This window comes from Cibotium barometz, chromosome 21, assembly GCF_041138505.1.
Source record: "Cibotium barometz isolate CiBa-2024 chromosome 21, ASM4113850v1, whole genome shotgun sequence".
NCBI lineage: Eukaryota > Viridiplantae > Streptophyta > Polypodiopsida > Cyatheales > Cibotiaceae > Cibotium > Cibotium barometz.
The window spans coordinates 15,786,373-15,804,916 of record NC_141066.1 but is presented as its reverse complement, the minus strand read 5'-3'; the positions used below and the strand labels follow the sequence as shown (position 1 = coordinate 15,804,916).

The 18,544-nt window shown below is 43.5% G+C and overlaps 1 protein-coding gene across 1 annotated transcript in view; it reads right to left on the bottom strand.

The window, feature by feature from the left end:
- Window positions 1–10,672, bottom strand: part of ELO3 (radical SAM domain-containing protein / GCN5-related N-acetyltransferase (GNAT) family protein) — a 42,072-nt gene extending 31,400 nt beyond the window's left edge. The window contains exons 1-7 of the mRNA XM_086815441.1: window positions 9,913–10,672; window positions 9,449–9,518; window positions 9,183–9,355; window positions 8,751–8,925; window positions 8,345–8,511; window positions 5,894–6,113; window positions 5,666–5,770 (exon numbers count right to left, since the gene is read on the bottom strand). Coding sequence (XP_086671567.1) covers window positions 5,666–5,770; window positions 5,894–6,113; window positions 8,345–8,511; window positions 8,751–8,925; window positions 9,183–9,355; window positions 9,449–9,518; window positions 9,913–10,445 — 1,443 coding nt within the window. The 5' untranslated portion in view covers window positions 10,446–10,672. The remainder of the gene's footprint in view (window positions 1–5,665; window positions 5,771–5,893; window positions 6,114–8,344; window positions 8,512–8,750; window positions 8,926–9,182; window positions 9,356–9,448; window positions 9,519–9,912) is intronic.
- Between the last annotated feature and the right edge of the window lie 7,872 nt (window positions 10,673–18,544).

Here is an 18,544-nt window from a genome sequence, read left to right as displayed (position 1 = left end):
TTTTGGTACTCTAGGACCCCCCCTTGAGCCCGGGAACCCTCTTCTTCGCGATAGAAACAAAAAACATCGCCGGAAAAGCATCTTTCTTTCGCTGTCCAGCAGCCTGCGCAGAGGGTTTTTGGAACCCTAAAGCTCTGATACCAGTTGTTGTGGAGAGAAGAAGGCACCAGGTGGTAGACCAAGACTAGGCGTGCAAGGTTGGGGCAATAGAACACAGGCGTGAGCAGAGAAAAGGAGGGGCGTGAGCTATCGAAAATTGAGAGAGGAGAGCAATTCGTAGGTTGGGGGAAATGGCCATACGATTTGTATTGTTGGCCTTTCCTTTTATTCAAGTGACTTTAAAAATAATGTGGCCATGTCCAATGTGAACATGGCCAAGGCTTTAAATGTTCTAAGCCTTTAAAATACATGTACAATATACACATTGAGGGGTCATTTAGGGCTTTAACCCAACAATTCACTGATGTAGTGTCCAGGCTTATGGAAGTAGTGACATTTGCCCTTCTTTTTGGGCTTGTTTGCATCCCCTTTGTCAGACTTTTCACCACTAGAAGAGGGCTGTCCATGACCAGCCTTGCTAGACTGTTGTCCCCCATGCCTAAAGCTCTTTGCTTTACCCTTATCCTTGGCTGTAAATGCCTTTTCTCCACCACGGTTGCTCGATAAGTTTGCTCTTGTTTGCTCTTCCTGCAAGAGTAAACCCACGAGCTCTTCAAAAGTGACGGGATCACCACCTCCTCTCATTGAGAGGTTGAGAGAGGTGTGAAAGCCCAAGTAGGAAGGCAGTAAAGAATGAAGAGTGTTGGTGACCATCTGTCTGTCTGGGATAACCTCATCACTGTTGAGCAATTGTTCTTGCAAATCTCACTTTGGTGAGATGATCTGCCATAGTCACCCTCATCCATAGAAAGAAGATCCAATTGCCTCTTCAAGTAGGCAACTCTTGCCTCGTTGCGTACCTGATACAGTGCTTCCAATGTGTCCCATGCAAGCTTCGATGTCTTGCATGAACGAATGTGCGGAATAATAGTCCTTTTCACTGAAAGGGCTATCAATGACATGGCATGTGCATCTCGAGAGTCCCATCTCTTCTGCTCTTGTATGGGAGCAGGATCTACATCAGGAGCTCTTTGAGCACCTCCCCTTTGAGGCGTGGCTGGCTGTATGGTATGTGGGCGTGTGTCATCACCACACACGATGCCCCAAAGCCCTTTGGCTACCAGCAAATTACGGATCATGAAACTCCAATAGTTAGATCCATCCAGCTTGTCCTCCTGGGTGAGCACACCAAATACATCTGTAGCATTTTGTGCCATGTCAACAAAATATATCTGCAAGCAAACCACGCACCAATGTGCACTGCCAGGCAACCAAATGTCTTGTGCAAATGTATGCCTACAAATCAAAGCGGTATACAAAGAAGAATCCATTATATTTCCAAAATCAATTGTATTTACAAGAGGTCCCTGAGAGGGATGAATACAATCACCTAAAATACTATACTGGGTGTCCCTATGCTGAAAAGAAAAAATATGACTAGACCAATCTATCTGGACGTCAAGAGTCTTAAACCACTCAATCTCTAATAACAAGTCTACATTTTCCAGATGCATAACATAGCATTCCAGAGTATCTTTGTAGTCCTGAATCTGGATTGGAAGCATCTCCACCTTGCGATCCCAAACTTGCCTGCCTGCAGGTAGACGTACCTCATAGGTATGGTCGCTGAGTGTCGTATCAAGACTCAATTTCTGCACAAGTTTGTAGTTAACAAAGTTATGCGAACTGCCAGGGTCTAAAAGAATGTGAATTTTATGGCCATTTACTTTCCCATAAACTCGGAGAAGATCATGCAAGCCAAACACTTTAGAGTTGAACAGACAATCAGAACAAGTACTAGGGCGAGAAAGTACAGTAATTGACATACCTGTCAAAGACAACTGGTTAGCTGCCTTTGGCTTGGGTCCTGCGTTTGACTTGGTACCCTTTTGCTTCGGACACTCATTACGCATGTGTCCTTTTTCTTCGCAGATAAAACAACGTCCTTCCTTCTTGAGCTTTAAAGCCCTAAGAAGTCGTTTCTTCTTCGCTGGTGTCGAACTTGAATTCTTCGAAGGTTGGTCCGAAGACTTTCCTTCTGTCGTGTTAGCCATAGGTGCGGAGAACTTTCTTTTATGCTTGTTCCCCTGCTCGGTAACGGGTTTCGACTTGGAAGAGACCATCGTATCATCATAGATACGAGCTGAATGAATGGCCTCGTCCAAAGTTTTACATTTGTTATTTTTAACCTGCAATCGGTACGAGTCTGGTAAACCAGCTACGAAAAATCCCAAAAGAGTACTGGGATCCATCTTTGTAGCTTTCATCTGCAAGTCACGAAACTTCTGGAGGTAGACCTCTTAAGTGAGGTGCTGCGAGGTCATGGTCAAAGCTGAAAACCGGGCAACAACATCATAGTCATCCTCTTTCTTGAGGAATTCTTTCTTGAAGATATCTTCAAATTGTGCCCAAGTCGTTGGCTTAGGGTTGAGTTCCTTCCACCAAAGCAAAGCTTTGCCGGACAGAAAACCTGCTGCTAACTGGATCTTCTTTCCATCATCATATGGATGAAACTGAAAGTGAACTTGCCACTTATGTAGCCACGTGTCCACGATCTCCTTGGTTCGCTGCTTTTGCTCGCCCCCGAACGGTTCCGGAGTAATGTTGGAGCCTAAAGCTGAAGCCAAGGTATCCATACCCGAGAAAGTAGAGAGGGTAGTGGTCAAGAGAGCGATGGAGTTCTGCAAAGCTTGCATCTGGGCTGCGATTTGTGCCTGACGTTCCGTCGAAGAAGCTTCAAGAGCTACTTTGAACTCTTGGAAATCAAATTTTGACACAAAATCGTCAAAAAGATCGGCATCGGTACCTTCCGTAGCCGGCAAGCCTTCGCGTTCCACAAGGGGCTTCAACTCTGATTCTTGGGTCGACATCGGGAAGAGGGTACGCGGAGAGAAAATTTGATCTTTGCACAGCAAAAGTGCGAGTGAACTTGAGAGCTTGAGAACTTGAGAGATGTGTGGCAAGAAGCCCACTTGAGGGGGTTTATAAAGGTTTCCCAAAAAAACTAAAAGCCCCCAAAAGCTATGCTTGGCTTTTTCTTTGCTTTTGTGTTTTTTTTTTCTTGAATAAATATATATATATAGATATATATACATATATACATACATATATATATATAGATATATATATAGATATATATATATATATATAGATATATATATTCTAAAGTCTTTTAAAAAAACACTTTTAAACCTTGGAGAGAGGGTGACTTTTAAATTTTTATAAAAAAATTTAAGCTAAAAAAAACGAAAGCCCAAAAATAAACGAGTGCTTTCCTTGTTTTTTTTTCACTTCCCTCCTGGATTGGCCCGTCGGTGAGCTGCTGACGTCAACCACTGCCGGCGCCTGCGTGCGTCACCCATGCGGCTGTCGCCTGCGCTTCTCGCCAGCCTGTGTAAACGCCGGCGTGCTATGCGTGGCCTGGGCGCTGGCTTGGCCTGGCCTGGGTAGCATCAGCCCGCCTTGCCTGGCCTGGGCGCCGGCCTGGCCTGGGCGCCGGCCCGCCTGGCCTAGCCTAGGCGCCGGCCTGGCCTGGCCTAGCTGCCTGGCCGCCTGGCTTGGCAAGCCTAAGGTGCCTTCAGCCGACTGTAGCCCAACGCCATCAACACCCGTCAGCTCCCAAACACACCAACCTGCAGCGCCTCTTCTCACAACCGATCTCTCTCTCAAACATTCAACGAAAAGCAACGTGCTTTTTTTTTCTTTTTTCTCTCTCTACAGTACATGCGACTGCACAACCGATTCAGGCCTCTTCTTTGCAAAGCAATCAACCCTACTTAACTACCATCCCCCCCATCAACATGGGTTTCTTGATGAAGAAAAACACATACTATTTTTGAAAACTGCAGTATGCACAGAAAAAACAGCAAGTTTTTTAACACATACCGTTCTTCAACCTCTTCTTCTCTACCTACCGACTTGCTCGTTCACGAGGTATGCTCTACTACCACTGTCAAATCCCCACGGATCTCCTAGTGATCGATCTCGGTTCGAAACTCGAATCCTGCAATCAAACGAACAAACAAACAAGCAAGGGGGTGCAGAGGCCTGACTCACCTCCCAACCATGACAGCCGTGGGCAAGCCCACAGTCTTGGCTGTCCCCACTGAGCCACGAGCTGAGCTAACTAGACTGACGTACCGACCAATCTCCTCCTCGCGACGTCCCATACCGCCACGAAGCTGCCCTCGCGGGCCTCGAGACTGCTACCGGCCTCGGCTGCGCAAAGCAGGTACACGTCTGCACTAGATCCAGGCTCCAAGACCATAGAGCTCTCACAAACTCGCGAGACTCTCTATATTACAATAACTAACCTTGGCCACCCTTTTATAGGCTCTTGACCGGTCATCGGGCATCCACACTTGGCCGCCCGCCCGTCCATACTTGGGTGTCCGCCCATTAGTATTTCCCTAACTCAGCTCGTCAATCAGCCTGCCTAGTTCCAAGCTTCCCCAAGCCTCGAAACTAGTCTTGCATGCGTATAGCACATGGTAGATACACACTGTGCACATGACACTGGAGTCCACCAAACCCTTTCATACTAGGAAATGTCCAGGCTGGTGACACACTCCACACACACACACACACACACACACACGAGCATATATTCACACAAAGCCCTTCGTACTAAGTTTCGGTCAAAACTCCGGAGATGCAGGGCAGACTCAGCCATAATGAAGCCTAGCACTAAGGGAAGTAGCAAATAGAAAGAAGCTAGATGATATTTCCCATGTATTCCCATGAAGGACTTAAATGTCATAGCTATGTGTGATCCTAGCAAACCATTTACGGTTGCTATGGGTGCAAGTGATTTAACTAATGAGGATAGAGTTATTGTAGGGCTGTCAACTTCTTGTTTTTAAGTACAAGCGAACTTTGGGAACCCCGGATTTGAGGGAGGTGTTGTTGGGGATGTAGGGGCAGATAGATTGATGCGTAGTTAACCTCAAGGTTTGACCATGCATTGAGGTGGAAAACTAGTTACGTCAAGACATGGACTAAGAAGGAATTAATTACTGTAATCCAGTCTTATGCATCTTTAAAAAAATTATATGGAATATATCTGATAGAGGACATTAGGATATCGCATGTATGGTTTCTCGATGTACCTAAATTTTGATCCTTGGATGTCTTATTCCATCGGGATAGTTGACCTACTTGATTTAGACAAATCAACTATAGGAGCGGGAGTAAGAATGGGGATTGTTTGCGTTCGTGGTTTCACAGTTACACCGGTTTATATTCAATGATTAGTGAGGTGGAACATTACATCTTTGAATGATTCTCTCACTGAGTTTCTGAAACCTTAGGTACATTTATTGGATTCGACACTTAGATCTCACCTCCCCCATGCCTGCTGCTATAAATCTTCACTTGAAACAACACATGTTATCAACCCGATGAAAAATAATGAAATTGACAGCTTTGCCAAAATCAAGAACAAAATTTCTCAAGAAAACCAAATTGAACCCCTACTCATTGCAGCCGGGTGCCACATGATGAATGAAGGACCAGTCTCTAGCTAGTCAAGTTGACATACCCAAAAATCTCAAAAAAAAAAATGAACCTGCTGTGTGTCCTCATAAGAAAGGAAAGTCTCCCAGCCTTCATTGGCAACATAATCACGCCTTAAAAGCTCCACTTCTTCCGGCCTTATTTTGTTGTGGATATCCTGAGACATAACAACACAACTCAAGCTTTTATGAAGAGAAAACAATATGGAAGCGTAGAAGAAGATGAGGGATAAGGGTTCACATACTTATTTCAATCTTAAAGGCCCAGAAGAGAAAAGCACCTGAATACCAGCTTCACGTGTTCTCACATCCCGACACTTCAAGCCCAAATCTTCCATACGTGCAAGTGCTAGCTCCCTAAGGTTGCCTTTCTCAACTCCAGAAGTCACCAGAGGCATGGGAATGTCTCTTTGGATACGGTACACTCGGGTCCACGGGGGAACAAGTGACAGCACTCTTGCTATCAAATCGACTAGAAGCTCTGGAGGATAATTTCTGTACCTGCAGTACATATTCACAACCTATGAGAGCAGCTGGATTAAAAAGCATTCACAAATATGGTGATAAATCAAGCTTGGGAACAAGTCCTTAACCATTCTAAACAAAGAATCTGCATAGAACCTAAGCTTGCTTATGCTTCACCAGCCCACATGTGCCCAATTCAGGCCTACTGTCCAGCCGTTCAAACCTGGCTGACCCGTGTTTATGATGACCACGCATCACACTAATTACAACTGCTCAATTCAGTTGTCCTTAGATTGATATACAAACACGGATCCCATAAACCAAGCACTGCAGAAACCCCATAACCGACAAGCTGGTCAAGGATCCACGGACATGCTCTCAGCAGCAACTCCACCGCTGGCACAGCACATGTCCCTGTATAGTCACCCGAATTCAAGCCAATATGACAAACAATCCATAGCAAACAACAGATGCAACAAATAGAGGGTAATTCCAACTGCGTCATCTGCTTCTTGTGTACCAATCCGCTTCATCTTTGCCCAAGTCAAAAGTCTTGAACCAACCGAGATAGAGGTGAGTGAACTAACCTTAGAATCTGCGATAGTTGTGATGCCTTTTGCTACAATAGCAATAGTATAATATCATTTAAACTAAGCAGATGCAAATAGATTCTAATATTGACTTGTGAAATCAGGCTAATTGGGCTGGAATTTATTACCTAATTGTCCTTACTATAAGTAGTGAGAGATACCAAAGGCATTTGGCATGGCTCAGTGCAAGTCAGTTGGCACCCCAATGGAGGTTGATGCAAAGCTTTCCATTGAACGCAATTCTATACTAGATGCTTGTGGTGAATCTAATCTTCTTATTCTGTTTTTAAGGAAATGGTTTTATATATTAGTAAAATAACATCAGTCCACACAACACGATCTTCATGGGTACCAAGGCCAAACTAGCTTAGTACCACCTCAGAGCCAGGCCAGCAATATACAACTTGTCAAAATACAAAATCACCTCCTGTTGAGAGCAGCTAGAGGCTGAGCTATACAAGTATACACAGCAAGAAGAAAAATCTCTATCTAAAGTACTTCTTACAATTCAGATCCCCCCACAAAGGATACCAGCCTTTTGAGAAAGTTCTGATCAAGATTGTTATATGCCTGTAAATTTTTTCGAACCAAAGAAATAGATTGGAAGTATATAAGGAAATGTTGAGAAAGATGGAAAATAACACGACACTTACTAAGGAGTGCATAAAAAAGACATAAGACTTGTAGAAGAACTAATATAATAAGAAAAGATTACCAAGAGAATTTAAAGGAGACATGATATTCTTAAGAATCAAGCCAAAGAAGAGAAATTTCAGACTAGGCAAGGATAAGATAGTCTTTTAGAAATGCTGGCTTAAGGTTCTCCAGAGATATGAAAAGCTCGCTTGCTTACTTGAGTTACCCAAGAATATTAAGATTCACCATACGTTTTATATTAGCTTGTTGAAAAAGTATGTTGCTAACATAGCCACAAGAAACATTTCCCGATTTTATTTAGAGACAAACCATAAAAAACATATAGATGACCAAAAAACATAATGATTCATGAATTTGAAGCTTGTCAAAGCATTAACTCTTAGACTCTATATGCATAGTCTCAAGAGTCAATAGTGAAGTTTGAAGAACATAAACTAAAAACTAATAATCCAAACCCCAAAAACATAATACTTCAAAGTTTAAACTTCAAACTTCAAATCCCAAAAATATATCAAAGCTTAAGAGTATGGCCACTGGTGGCAGCTATATAATGTCAACACTCAAAGGGATAAAGCACCCATGTGCTCATTCCTTAGTCTCCCAACTGCAATGTATTCTCATACAGGTGCCATACACTGTGTTATCGCAATAATTGTAAACCACGCATTTTGTACCGGAAGTATCATATCTATGAATTAGAATGGTGTCTTTCCATACATCATGGGGTTAAGAAACAGTGCAGGGTTCATGAACGTACAACTGCCTGGACTTACCCAAGCCTACCCACATCACCACTCACTCCCATGTCCCTAGACTAGGACTCACAATGGGGCATGGTGCACATCACTGACCCCAGACTTGCAAATAAAGAATGACTGTACGTCCACTAGCACCCAAGTGCAGGGTGCATTGTTACAGATGTACATATCCTTACACAAGAACAAAGTAAGCTATTCCCAAACCAAAGCTGAAAAGATACTCTTATATGGTAAAAATGCTCTAAAGGGAGATTAAACTCACCTGCCAGTCTTCCAAAGTTCATATAAGCCAGTCCCTCGAATCACAAGGGTAGGATAGATCTTAAGCCCATCTGTTCGGAATGCAGGGTTCTCAAAAAACTCTCGAAAGCTCTCCAAGTCCCGCTCCATACCCACATTTGGAAGGTCCGGCATCATGTGGGCAACAACCTGTGAACACAAGCATGCAAGCAATTTTTATTGAATCATAGCCACTGCATCTATCTAAAAAAGCTGGTGGTAGAAATCAGAGCCTATTGAAGGGCTTTCCACACTTGACCCTTCCTATCGTTCTGATGATGATGTCTGGGGTGTAGCAGGTTAAGGCCCTGGAGTCTACCCAATCCATCTTTTTTCTTCCCCGCCCAATTTAGTTGTAATAAGAAGAAAGCATCAAATATGAGGAATACCTTGAACCCTGCATCTTTCGCAAGACAAAAGCAGTCTGAAACTGCAGCTACGGTGTGCCCTCTATTTGTGTCCCGGGCCACATCTTCATAAGTGCTCTGAACCCCAATTTCTAATCGTGTGCAACCGTAAGACAACATTTGCCGTAAGTGAGGAGCAAGGCAGTAATCAGGCCGCCTGACAAAACAAAACAACAGACAATCCCAAAATCTGAAGGCTTAAACGTGTTTGAATGTGGACATGTCACCCCGGGGATGTCCTCCCACAGCAGGGTGCCTCAGCCCCATGCAGGATCCAGGAGATAGTGGGTGACATGCGTCGTCGGGGGCCACCACGTGATGAGGTGCAGGGAGAAGGGCGCCTACCCCCTACCCTGGGCATGGGACCCCAGTCGCAAGGTCACTTAAAAAGATTTGAGATCCACAAATACTTACGTCTCAATTGTCAAGCCAATGCACTTGATAGCACCATGTTCCGAATACTGAACTGCTTCTTCGACATTTCGAGAGGTGTGACCGGATAAAGCATCATGCAGGTTCCTTATGAAGTAGTCCCGGTAATCAGCAGGTAAGGACATGAATGTACCTCCCATCAAAATGAACTCTACCTACAATAGGCTCAATTTGAATGATGTCTTAGCAGCTAGAAAGCATCTTTTGAACCATGCATATACATAAGATACGTGGTCATGAAAACTTACTTTATCAACACTGTGGCCCAGCCGCTTCAGTTGATCTATTCGACTACGGGCCTGAACGTAGGGATTGTATCTGCAATAAAAAATCATTGTGGAAAAGGCAAGGGAAGGTGGAGTTGCTGTAAATGATTGCTGTTGGCATCAACTAGGCCACCCCAAAAGACAAGAGGACCCTCACATCACCCTCTATGCCTCCTGGGGTAACCAAAGCAACCCCAGTAAATTTCTGGGTCGAGACCTTGCCCTCCATGGACAGAAATCTCTGACCCGAGCCAAGGGAGGCCCCTCACATCCTCTAGACTCCTGGGAGAGGTGATGCTAGCTCCAATGCAGGACTCCCTTGTCACGGACATAGCTGCACCCAGAAAGGCCATGCCGCCCTTGTCTGTGCCTGAAACTAGGCAATCTAGGTCTCACAAGCCATTGCCTAGCTTGAACAAAATCGAAGACAAACAAAGCGCATGTACCTGGCTCGGATGGCACGCATGCTGGTGGGCTCATAACCAGTGTAGGACTGGGTGCTGTATTCGAAATCTGAGTCAGGGCCGCCAGGGCAGTAGACACAGATGTTACCGGTGGTTGCGATGTGAGGGCAACGATGGGGCTTGGACATGACAGCAACAACGGCAATGCCAGAGGCCGTACGGACAGGCTTGGCCTTGAGTCTGGGCAAAACCATGGCCTTGTCATTTTCAGGCAGGGCAGCGATCATCTCCACCAATTTAGGCGCTCGGGAGAGGCCGTAGCGACGGCAGGCCGCAGACTTTAGCGCATTCAGATCCACGTTTTCGCCTTTCCTGCAACCTTCCACCATCGCCCCCACTATGTCTGCTATGGCTTGTATCCTCGCCTCTTCCTCGCTGAGATGGTGATGGACCACACCACCCCTTCCTGGAGTTGGCTTCTTCTTCTTCGTGTTGTTGTTGTTGTCGTTGAGGTTCTTCTCCTGTTTCTGGGCATGCTCATCTGCGGCGGTGACATCCGGACAGTCTATCGCCATAGCTACTTCCACGAAGTGCACAGAAACCCCTAATTTCCAGCACTCCTTTGACACACTCAGCAGTTGTCGATGGAAGGAAATTCAAGTCGATTCTCTCTGCCTGTGCCCTGCTAGTCTCGACCTAGGCGCTTTCACGTTTACGTCCATACAATAGCCCATTTTGGACTTCAATAGAAACCCACCTTTGAAAATAGGGTTTGAAAGGCTGTCCATATTAAATTTTAGTAAGTAGTGGGTTTCACTTGAAGGCCAAGGTACCTTGTAGGCCTTACAATTCTGAAGTCCAAGCTAGGGTTCCAAATTTCAGCCTGAATTGTGTCATTGTTGTTGCCTCAATGAGGTTGAGAATGAGGCTCTCGCTCTCCCCCACATCCTTTAGGCTCTACATAGATGAGGTGACACATTGCGCGCAGATTGGGTGGGGGGGGATCTACCCTTAGTCTCCGTTCTCTTTCATGCCAAGGCAAATAATCTCATATCTCTATTTAAGAACCTTAAGTCTTAGTAGCCAAAGAAAACTCCAAACTTATGAAACCTTTATGGTATTTCAATTAATGCCAAATTAGCAAATTAACCAACTATATCAACTTATCACAATGAATAAGACCTTGATAACCCCATTGCCTTGATCAATATATCAAGTATTTCCACGTAAGTTTAATTCTAGATCAATCACAACAATAATGATTTGATCTCTTAGAAACTATATACGAAAGGGTCCTCAAGTTAATGTTGCAAACACTAGATACTCTCCATGCATGGAGAGTTCTATGGATAAAAATAGTCTCAAGCTTAACTCTCTTGACTAACTAAGATTTGTTGTGCTCTATGATGTCCTATGAACCAGATCATCGTGACTAATTTCCCCATTCTAGCAACACCAAGAATCCAAAAATATCAAGTACCTTTAATTGACACTTTACTTTCTCTCCATGATAGTGATCAACTCTTTGGCTAAAGAGCATGATCCAAGAATATGTTTGAGGATCCTAGCCTCCATACCGTGTGTGTGATGATCTATGAATATGTGTGAGGATGCTAGCCTTCCATAGTATGGCCAAGTCCATTGGAGACTAAAGTTTGGTATTAATAACTCGTGTGAATGACGAATGACCATCATTCACTTTTCAAATTCCACTTAAAACCAACTCAAAAGCCTATCCAACTACCCATAATAATGGCATAGTTTACAATCAATTAATCCTTAATCTTAGCTCTATACACAAACTTATAAATATTCATCTACGTATCAAAATTATCTTGTACACATCTCAAAAAAAGGAGCTTTTCTACTCATACTTTTTTTTTAAAAAGTTGTTTGAGTATCCAATTACTCTCGATGTACGCATAATCACTGTATTATATTAGATCTCATCCCTCGATGATGATTCGAGAATGCCCAAAGTATCCAATTACTCTTGATGTATGTATAATCCAGGTATTCTATTAGATCTCATCTCCCTCTATGGTGATTCGAGAATACTAGGTGATCACTGTACCATGCTGAGTGTTGTATCATCGTGAATGAGACTAATTAATGCTGATGGTATATGAATTTGGGGCCATGCTAGTGTTATCTGTACTACGGGTTGTATCATGGGTGAGACTACTGATGTTATATGAATTTGGGGCCATGCTAATGTTATCAATATTGCGGGTGATCTCCATATAGAGCTAGTGTATTATATGTGTATATGTTTGTGCCTATCTTATGTTAGGATAGATTGTATGTATTCCAGTTGTTGTGACTAACATGGTTGATGTTTTGTATCATGGGTGAGACTACTTAATACGGATGGTATATGAATTTGGGGCCATGCTAGTGTTATCAGTACTGGTTGATCTCTATATAGACCTAGTGTATTATCGTTGTATATGTTTGTGCATATCTTATGTTATTATGTCAGGATAGATTGTATGTATTCCAATTGTGGTAAATGACATGGTTGATGTTTTGTGAGATAAGTGATGAGAGTGGGATGGTGCTGAAACTGAGGTGCTACATTGATGATGGTCTACATAGTATGTGAACACCCACTATGTGTCACACTATGGAGTATTATTTTGATTGGTTGTGTGTCGCTTTTTTGGATTTCATAGAATTCTCCCCATTTTGTATTATCAGGGCTTTGATTTATAAGCCTTATATGCTTTACTATTTATTTTATGCCAAAAAAAAAACTTATATGCATGGGCATATGGTTATTTATGCAAAGGGAAGCCTAAATTTGACAAAGAAAGCTATATATTATGTAATAAATTTAAAATACCCACATGCATGGGCATATGGTTATTTATAGGGAAGCATAAATTTGACAAGGAAAGCTATATATTATGTAATAAATTAAAATACCCACATGAGAAGAGGGAGCCTCTCACGTTAAGGGAGGGGAGATTGCACCTTTGTTGTGTGCTTTTGTTCAGGTTGTTCAATTTGCTTATGTCAATTATTAAAGCTATGGTTGTTGACATGTATGCTATTGATTAATATCTCATTGTTCAAGTTCCTATCTTGGGCTGTTTAATTTGCTTATGCTAGTTATTCAAGCTATGGTTGTCGACATGTATGTGGTTGATTAATATCTCTTTGTCCAAGATTGTCTTACTGGTATCAGAGCTAAAGTCTTTTTAAAGGAGAGAATTTAGAGCTTCAAAACTATGTGGAAAAATCACATCTCAAAAGCTTCATAGAGAAAATTAGATTTCAAGGGCTTTATGTGGAGAAAAGGGAAATTGGTCTATAGGAAACCATGAAGAAAAGTGAATTCACATAAAAAAATAAGCTTGAGTGCTTACCTTTGGACCTTTTGGGCAAAGGAATATCAAGGGGAAATACCTTTGGGTAAAGCAAGAGTCAAAGGTTAAAGCCAAAACAAGAGGCTTTGGCTAATTACATAATGGAATCCCATTTGAGGAACTAGCATCCTCTTCATTTGTAAGTACTACATGGCTCTAGGTAATTATATAATGGAATCCCGTTCAAGAAATTGGCACCCCCTTCACGTGCAATGGAAGAGGCAAAAACTGAAATCTATTTTCTTCACCTATTCTAAAGTAGATACCACATAGAGCTGATCACCATGACCTAGGCTATCTATATATGTAAGAAAAGTTGGATTTGGTGAGCAAAACACAGAACTCAATCCCTAACAACTATGTGCCAAAATTGAGAGCTCTTATTATGGAGGATTATGTTTTATTAATCTCATATTTGGGAGTAGCACTTGGATTTATGCTATCACATCATTTATGCACACTTTATTAACCTTTTTCAAGTGGCCAAAGTCCAAAATTCTTGCCCTTTTTCAAGTGGCCAAAGTCCAAAATTCTTGCCCTTTTCACAAGTGGGAGGCCAAGCTGGAGAGGTGGTTTCTATGCAGAGTTTTGAGAGCTTGCAATATAAAGAAAGTAGCATGTTTTCTTCCTCAGTTCTCTATCGCTTCTGAAAGTTGAATTCTTCACTCCTTCTACAATTGAATTGAAGTGCTATTGACCTTATTATCACTGGGACGATTAGAGATGGAGTATTTTGACACCCATCTTGTTCGTTGGACCTTGCATAAATTATGACTGATGGTAGGTTTTTCAACTCAAGGCAAGGTGTGATAGATAAGGAAAGTTGTACCTTTTTGCACTTTAATACCTCTTTTTTCCTTTTTTCTATCTTAAAATCTTGCTACTACAATAAACAATTTGCAACCACCCACTATTAAGACCAACTTAATGCATTTGCACAAGCAGCCACAAGAGGGATTCGAGGAGGGAATCAGAACATTGTCTTACCTATAAAAGAGTAGAAGACATGCTAGTATAAAATCATCGGATTCTAAAGAAGACTAGATCTGTAGAACTATTAAAGCTACACACTACGGGTATAAGATTACAAGGAGGAGAGTGCAATCAACCGTGAATTGTTCACTTTTCAAAATTATGATGGGAAGAAGGATCGACGAGTTATACTTTCATGGCTTAACCCACGAGTTAGACAATAGTGGGACACAATTCATTAGTTAGACAAAGAGACTCGCTCTGCTTATGTTAAAAAATTTTGGCATCAAAAAATAAAAAACATTAAGGTTTCCAATCCAGTGACCAGTGAAGAACATGTAAGATGGAGCTAGAGCTTCCCCCCGTCTATGCATCTCTATGTACCCCCCTTTCCTCCTTCATGCTGGTGTCTCCTCATTGTTTCTTCCCCTTTGGTGTTTGCTAGTCTTGCATTCCGCCACCCTCGTGTCCTTTGCTAGCTTGCTCCCATCATCACCATGATCCTCCCTCCGTCCCCCCCTCCCTCCCTTGAGCCTTATCCTCTTCATCAGTCCCTATGTCAGATGTTTTTAGATTTTGGGCAATTTTTTCTTCGATGAGTGTTGGTGTCTTCTACTCATCTCACCTCGAGGAGGACTCCATGGCAGTCGCTCTGTCATCCCCGATCGAAACTACACACTACGGGTATAAGATTACAAGGAGGAGTGTGCAATCAACCGTGAATCATTCACATTTCAAAATTATGATGGGAAGAAGGACCGACGAGTTATACTTTCATGGCTTAACCCACGAGTTAGACAATAGTGGACACAATTCATCAATTTAGAGAAAGAGACTCGCTCTGTTTATGTTAAAAAATTCTGGGATTAAAAAATCAAAAACCTTAAGGTTTCCAATCCAGTGACCAATGAAGAACATGCAAGATGGAGATGGAGCTTCCCCCCCATATATGCATCTCTATGTACCCCCCTTTCCTCCTTCATGTTGTTATCTCCTCCTTGTTTCTTCCCCTTTGGTGTTTTCCAGTCTTGCATTCTGCCACCCTCGTGTCCTTTGCTAGCTTTCTCCCATCATCATCATGATCCTCCCTCCCCCCTCCCTCCCTCCCTCGAGCCTTATCCTCTTTAGTCCCTACGTTAGGTGTTTCTAGATTTTGGGCAGTTTTTTCTTCGATGAGTGTTGATGTCTTCTACTCATCTCACCTCCAGGAGGACTCCATGGCAGTCGCTCTGTCATCCCTAATTGAGCTCGTCGTCCCTTGCCTTTTCTTTTCTAAAGTGGGCCTCCAGCTCTTGCTTCAACAATTGCCTCCTTGGAGACCTCCACCTTGGTTTGCAAGATTGTGGGTAGTCGTCCCCGTTGCGCAAACAGCTCAGGGATCTTTTGCAACCTAGCCTCATCGGCATGCACCTAAGCCACATTACTACACACAGCCTAAGCCTTCTTTGCGTGGTGGTAGGATGTCTTTAACCCAGCATATCTGACCCCTAGCTAGCATCTCAGGCTTTCATGTCTCATAGTTTGCTTCCTTGGCCTTGGGAAGGAATATCTTCCACTCCTCCCAATGATAGGTGGTGTTATCGTCGAGAGAGTGATGGAATCCCCCCCACCATTGCCTCTGCAGCTAGTAGTAGGGATTCCCTCTCTTTGCATCTACATAGCCTCTTTGGAGATAGTTCCACACATCATATCATGTCCATGCCTCCTTGGGGCTCCTATTTTGTTGAAAGTTGAGTACTCTAGCCTCACTTGGTAATGCTTCATTTTTATCATCTCACATATGGGGCACTTTGCTAGAGCTTGTTCCTTAGTCCAAGGAGAGCACCACCAAAGCCCCCTTGATTCCCAACTCAGCTTCTTATCTTAGGGGGGAGGGGGGATCTCAGCCCTTAGGATTCAGTGCACTAGGGTCTTGACCCCTACGGATCCTAGTGGTGCAGGAGAGTGGTAGGCCCACTGGTTCTAGGTGGAACCACCATCGGACTTTCAGAGTAGGGTAGTACCATCTCGCATGCCGGATACAATTGTGTAAGAGAACCATTTATAATCACTTATCACTGCACTTATTGATGCCAATCCCACCGAGAACAGTGTCACCCCCCCTTTATAGAGATCATTACCTCGTCGAGATCCCCCTCTAGGTTTTCGAGTTTCCTTAGACCTATCATAGTCCCTAGTAGGCCCTGCCTCTCAACCTCAGCCCCCTTTTTCCCTCGTAGAGGTAAACCCTTCTTCCTCAAATCTCCCTCCTTAGCCCTTTTCCTCAAAGCTCTATCCTCATCAGCCCTTCCCCCCCCATTATCCCCCCTGCCTCTCCCAACTTTTACTTTGACTTCCCCCCCTTCAGCTCCTTCCATCCCTCCCCCCTTGGCTTCATTGGATCCTTCCCCCCCCCCACTGGCTTGCCAGAGCATACGTGTCGCCTCAATGGACGGGCAGCCATGCATGACCTAGAGAGGAGGTAGCAAGCTAGTTTGGTTTGCCACTTGATCCATTATTTCTCAAATCCCTCCCCCCGAGTTATGGGGCAACCTATAGATTACAACTTCTTTCGTCGATGCCTCCTCATTGAGGGAGTGGGTATCTTTGAGGTGATGGTGGCCCCCATCCATATCCACATGGTTTTACATCACTCCAGGCCCTCCACCCCAAAGAGTGGCTCAATGATATTCTCCTTCCCTCTGAGTGCAGCACACTAGGGATGGAACAGAGCATCGAGTCTATGTATATCACCATCTATAGGCATGCAATAGAGCTTTCACACCATTTGCATGATTTAGGTATCACTCACGCGCTCACTCACTTCTAGCCATTGGCAGGAATGGAGGTCGGTGGCTCTGTTGGCCATAAGGACCTAGGAGGGGAGATAGTGTAGAGTGGAGAACACCAACTCCTCTCTAGAGATGCTTCTCTTTGAATTTATCCACCTTCTTTAAAACATGGGAAGCACCTTTGCTCTGGAGGTGCTTCTCTTTGTATTTCTCCATGTTGGACAGGAGTGCCTCCACATGAAGGGTAGGATTCATGCCCATTTGGTGAGCTTTTCCCTAGGACAGATAGAGATTACACTCCATCCAAACCCATGCCCAAGACTCTTTGAGTGTAGGCCAGTTCTAACAATTTTGCCTCCCACCGCTTTTAGTTATGCAGATTTTCTCATGGAACATTCTGGATATGGGAGGATACACTGTTTACAAAGGCAGGGGATCCGCAGAGATGAGCTTTACAGAACCATATTTGGCAAACCCATTTACATTCTTTTCCTCCAAGAGCATCATCTATTTGAGTTGGGAATATTTTTTAGAACACAAGTTGGTCTCATGATTTTGGTCCTCGGACCCCGGGTGGGGTATGCATTTCCATCAACGAAGCAGTTCTTACTAGCACAGTGACAATTCACGCACCATTGTCACTCGCTTGCTGAGAGAACTCAATGGGTGATTATCAAGATTGGAGAAGATAGAGTGGGCTTTATGAACCTATACGCATTAAACACCGCATGTAGTCACTTTTTGGAGCGCGGTTCATCAGTCCCTCCTATGGGCTGATTTCTGGTGCATGGGGGGGTGGATTTCAACATGTTAGTGAGATGACGGAGGGTAAACTTGGAGGTGGCATGGTCACACCTTCAAGCATGGGGTACTTGGACTGGGAGGAGTTAATTATGGCTTTGAGGGTACATGACCCTTAGTATCTACTAGAGTTCGGGTGTAGCCCGGGTGTAGCCTCGGGATCTCATGGAAGGCTGCATGGGATTATTGACAGTTACCTTTAAAGCCGCCTTCAATGGGATCTCATGGAAGGCAGCCTCAAAAGGATGGTTGGCCCATTGTAAGTCTTTCCCCTACTATTCATAAACAAATGGACAAGTAGAGAGCACAAACAAAGTTCTATGCATAGTGCTCTAAAAAACAATTGTTAATGTTGGGCATATAGAACTGCTTCTAAAACTTTAATAGGGATGACACCTTATAACTTGGTCCTTGCACTGGATGTGATTCTACTTGTGGAATTCATGATCCCAACTTTGAGGGTAGCCAAGAAAATGGAATGGACTAGCCATGAGCTGCTTGCCTGAACCACTCATTGAGCTTGAAAAACTAGAAAAGGCTAGGTTACACTCTTTGGTGGGCATGTATGCTAAAAAGGAAAGGAGGAAAAGATAGTTTGATTCAAACATCAAAACCAAGAGGTTTAAGGAAGGGGACATGGTCTTACTCTACAACCTCAAGAAAAACAAAAGAAAACTCAAGCTTAAGGGAATGGGTGCTTTCAAGATTTACGAAATAACCATGGGAGGAGCTATCCTCTTAGAACATTAGATGGAGTTC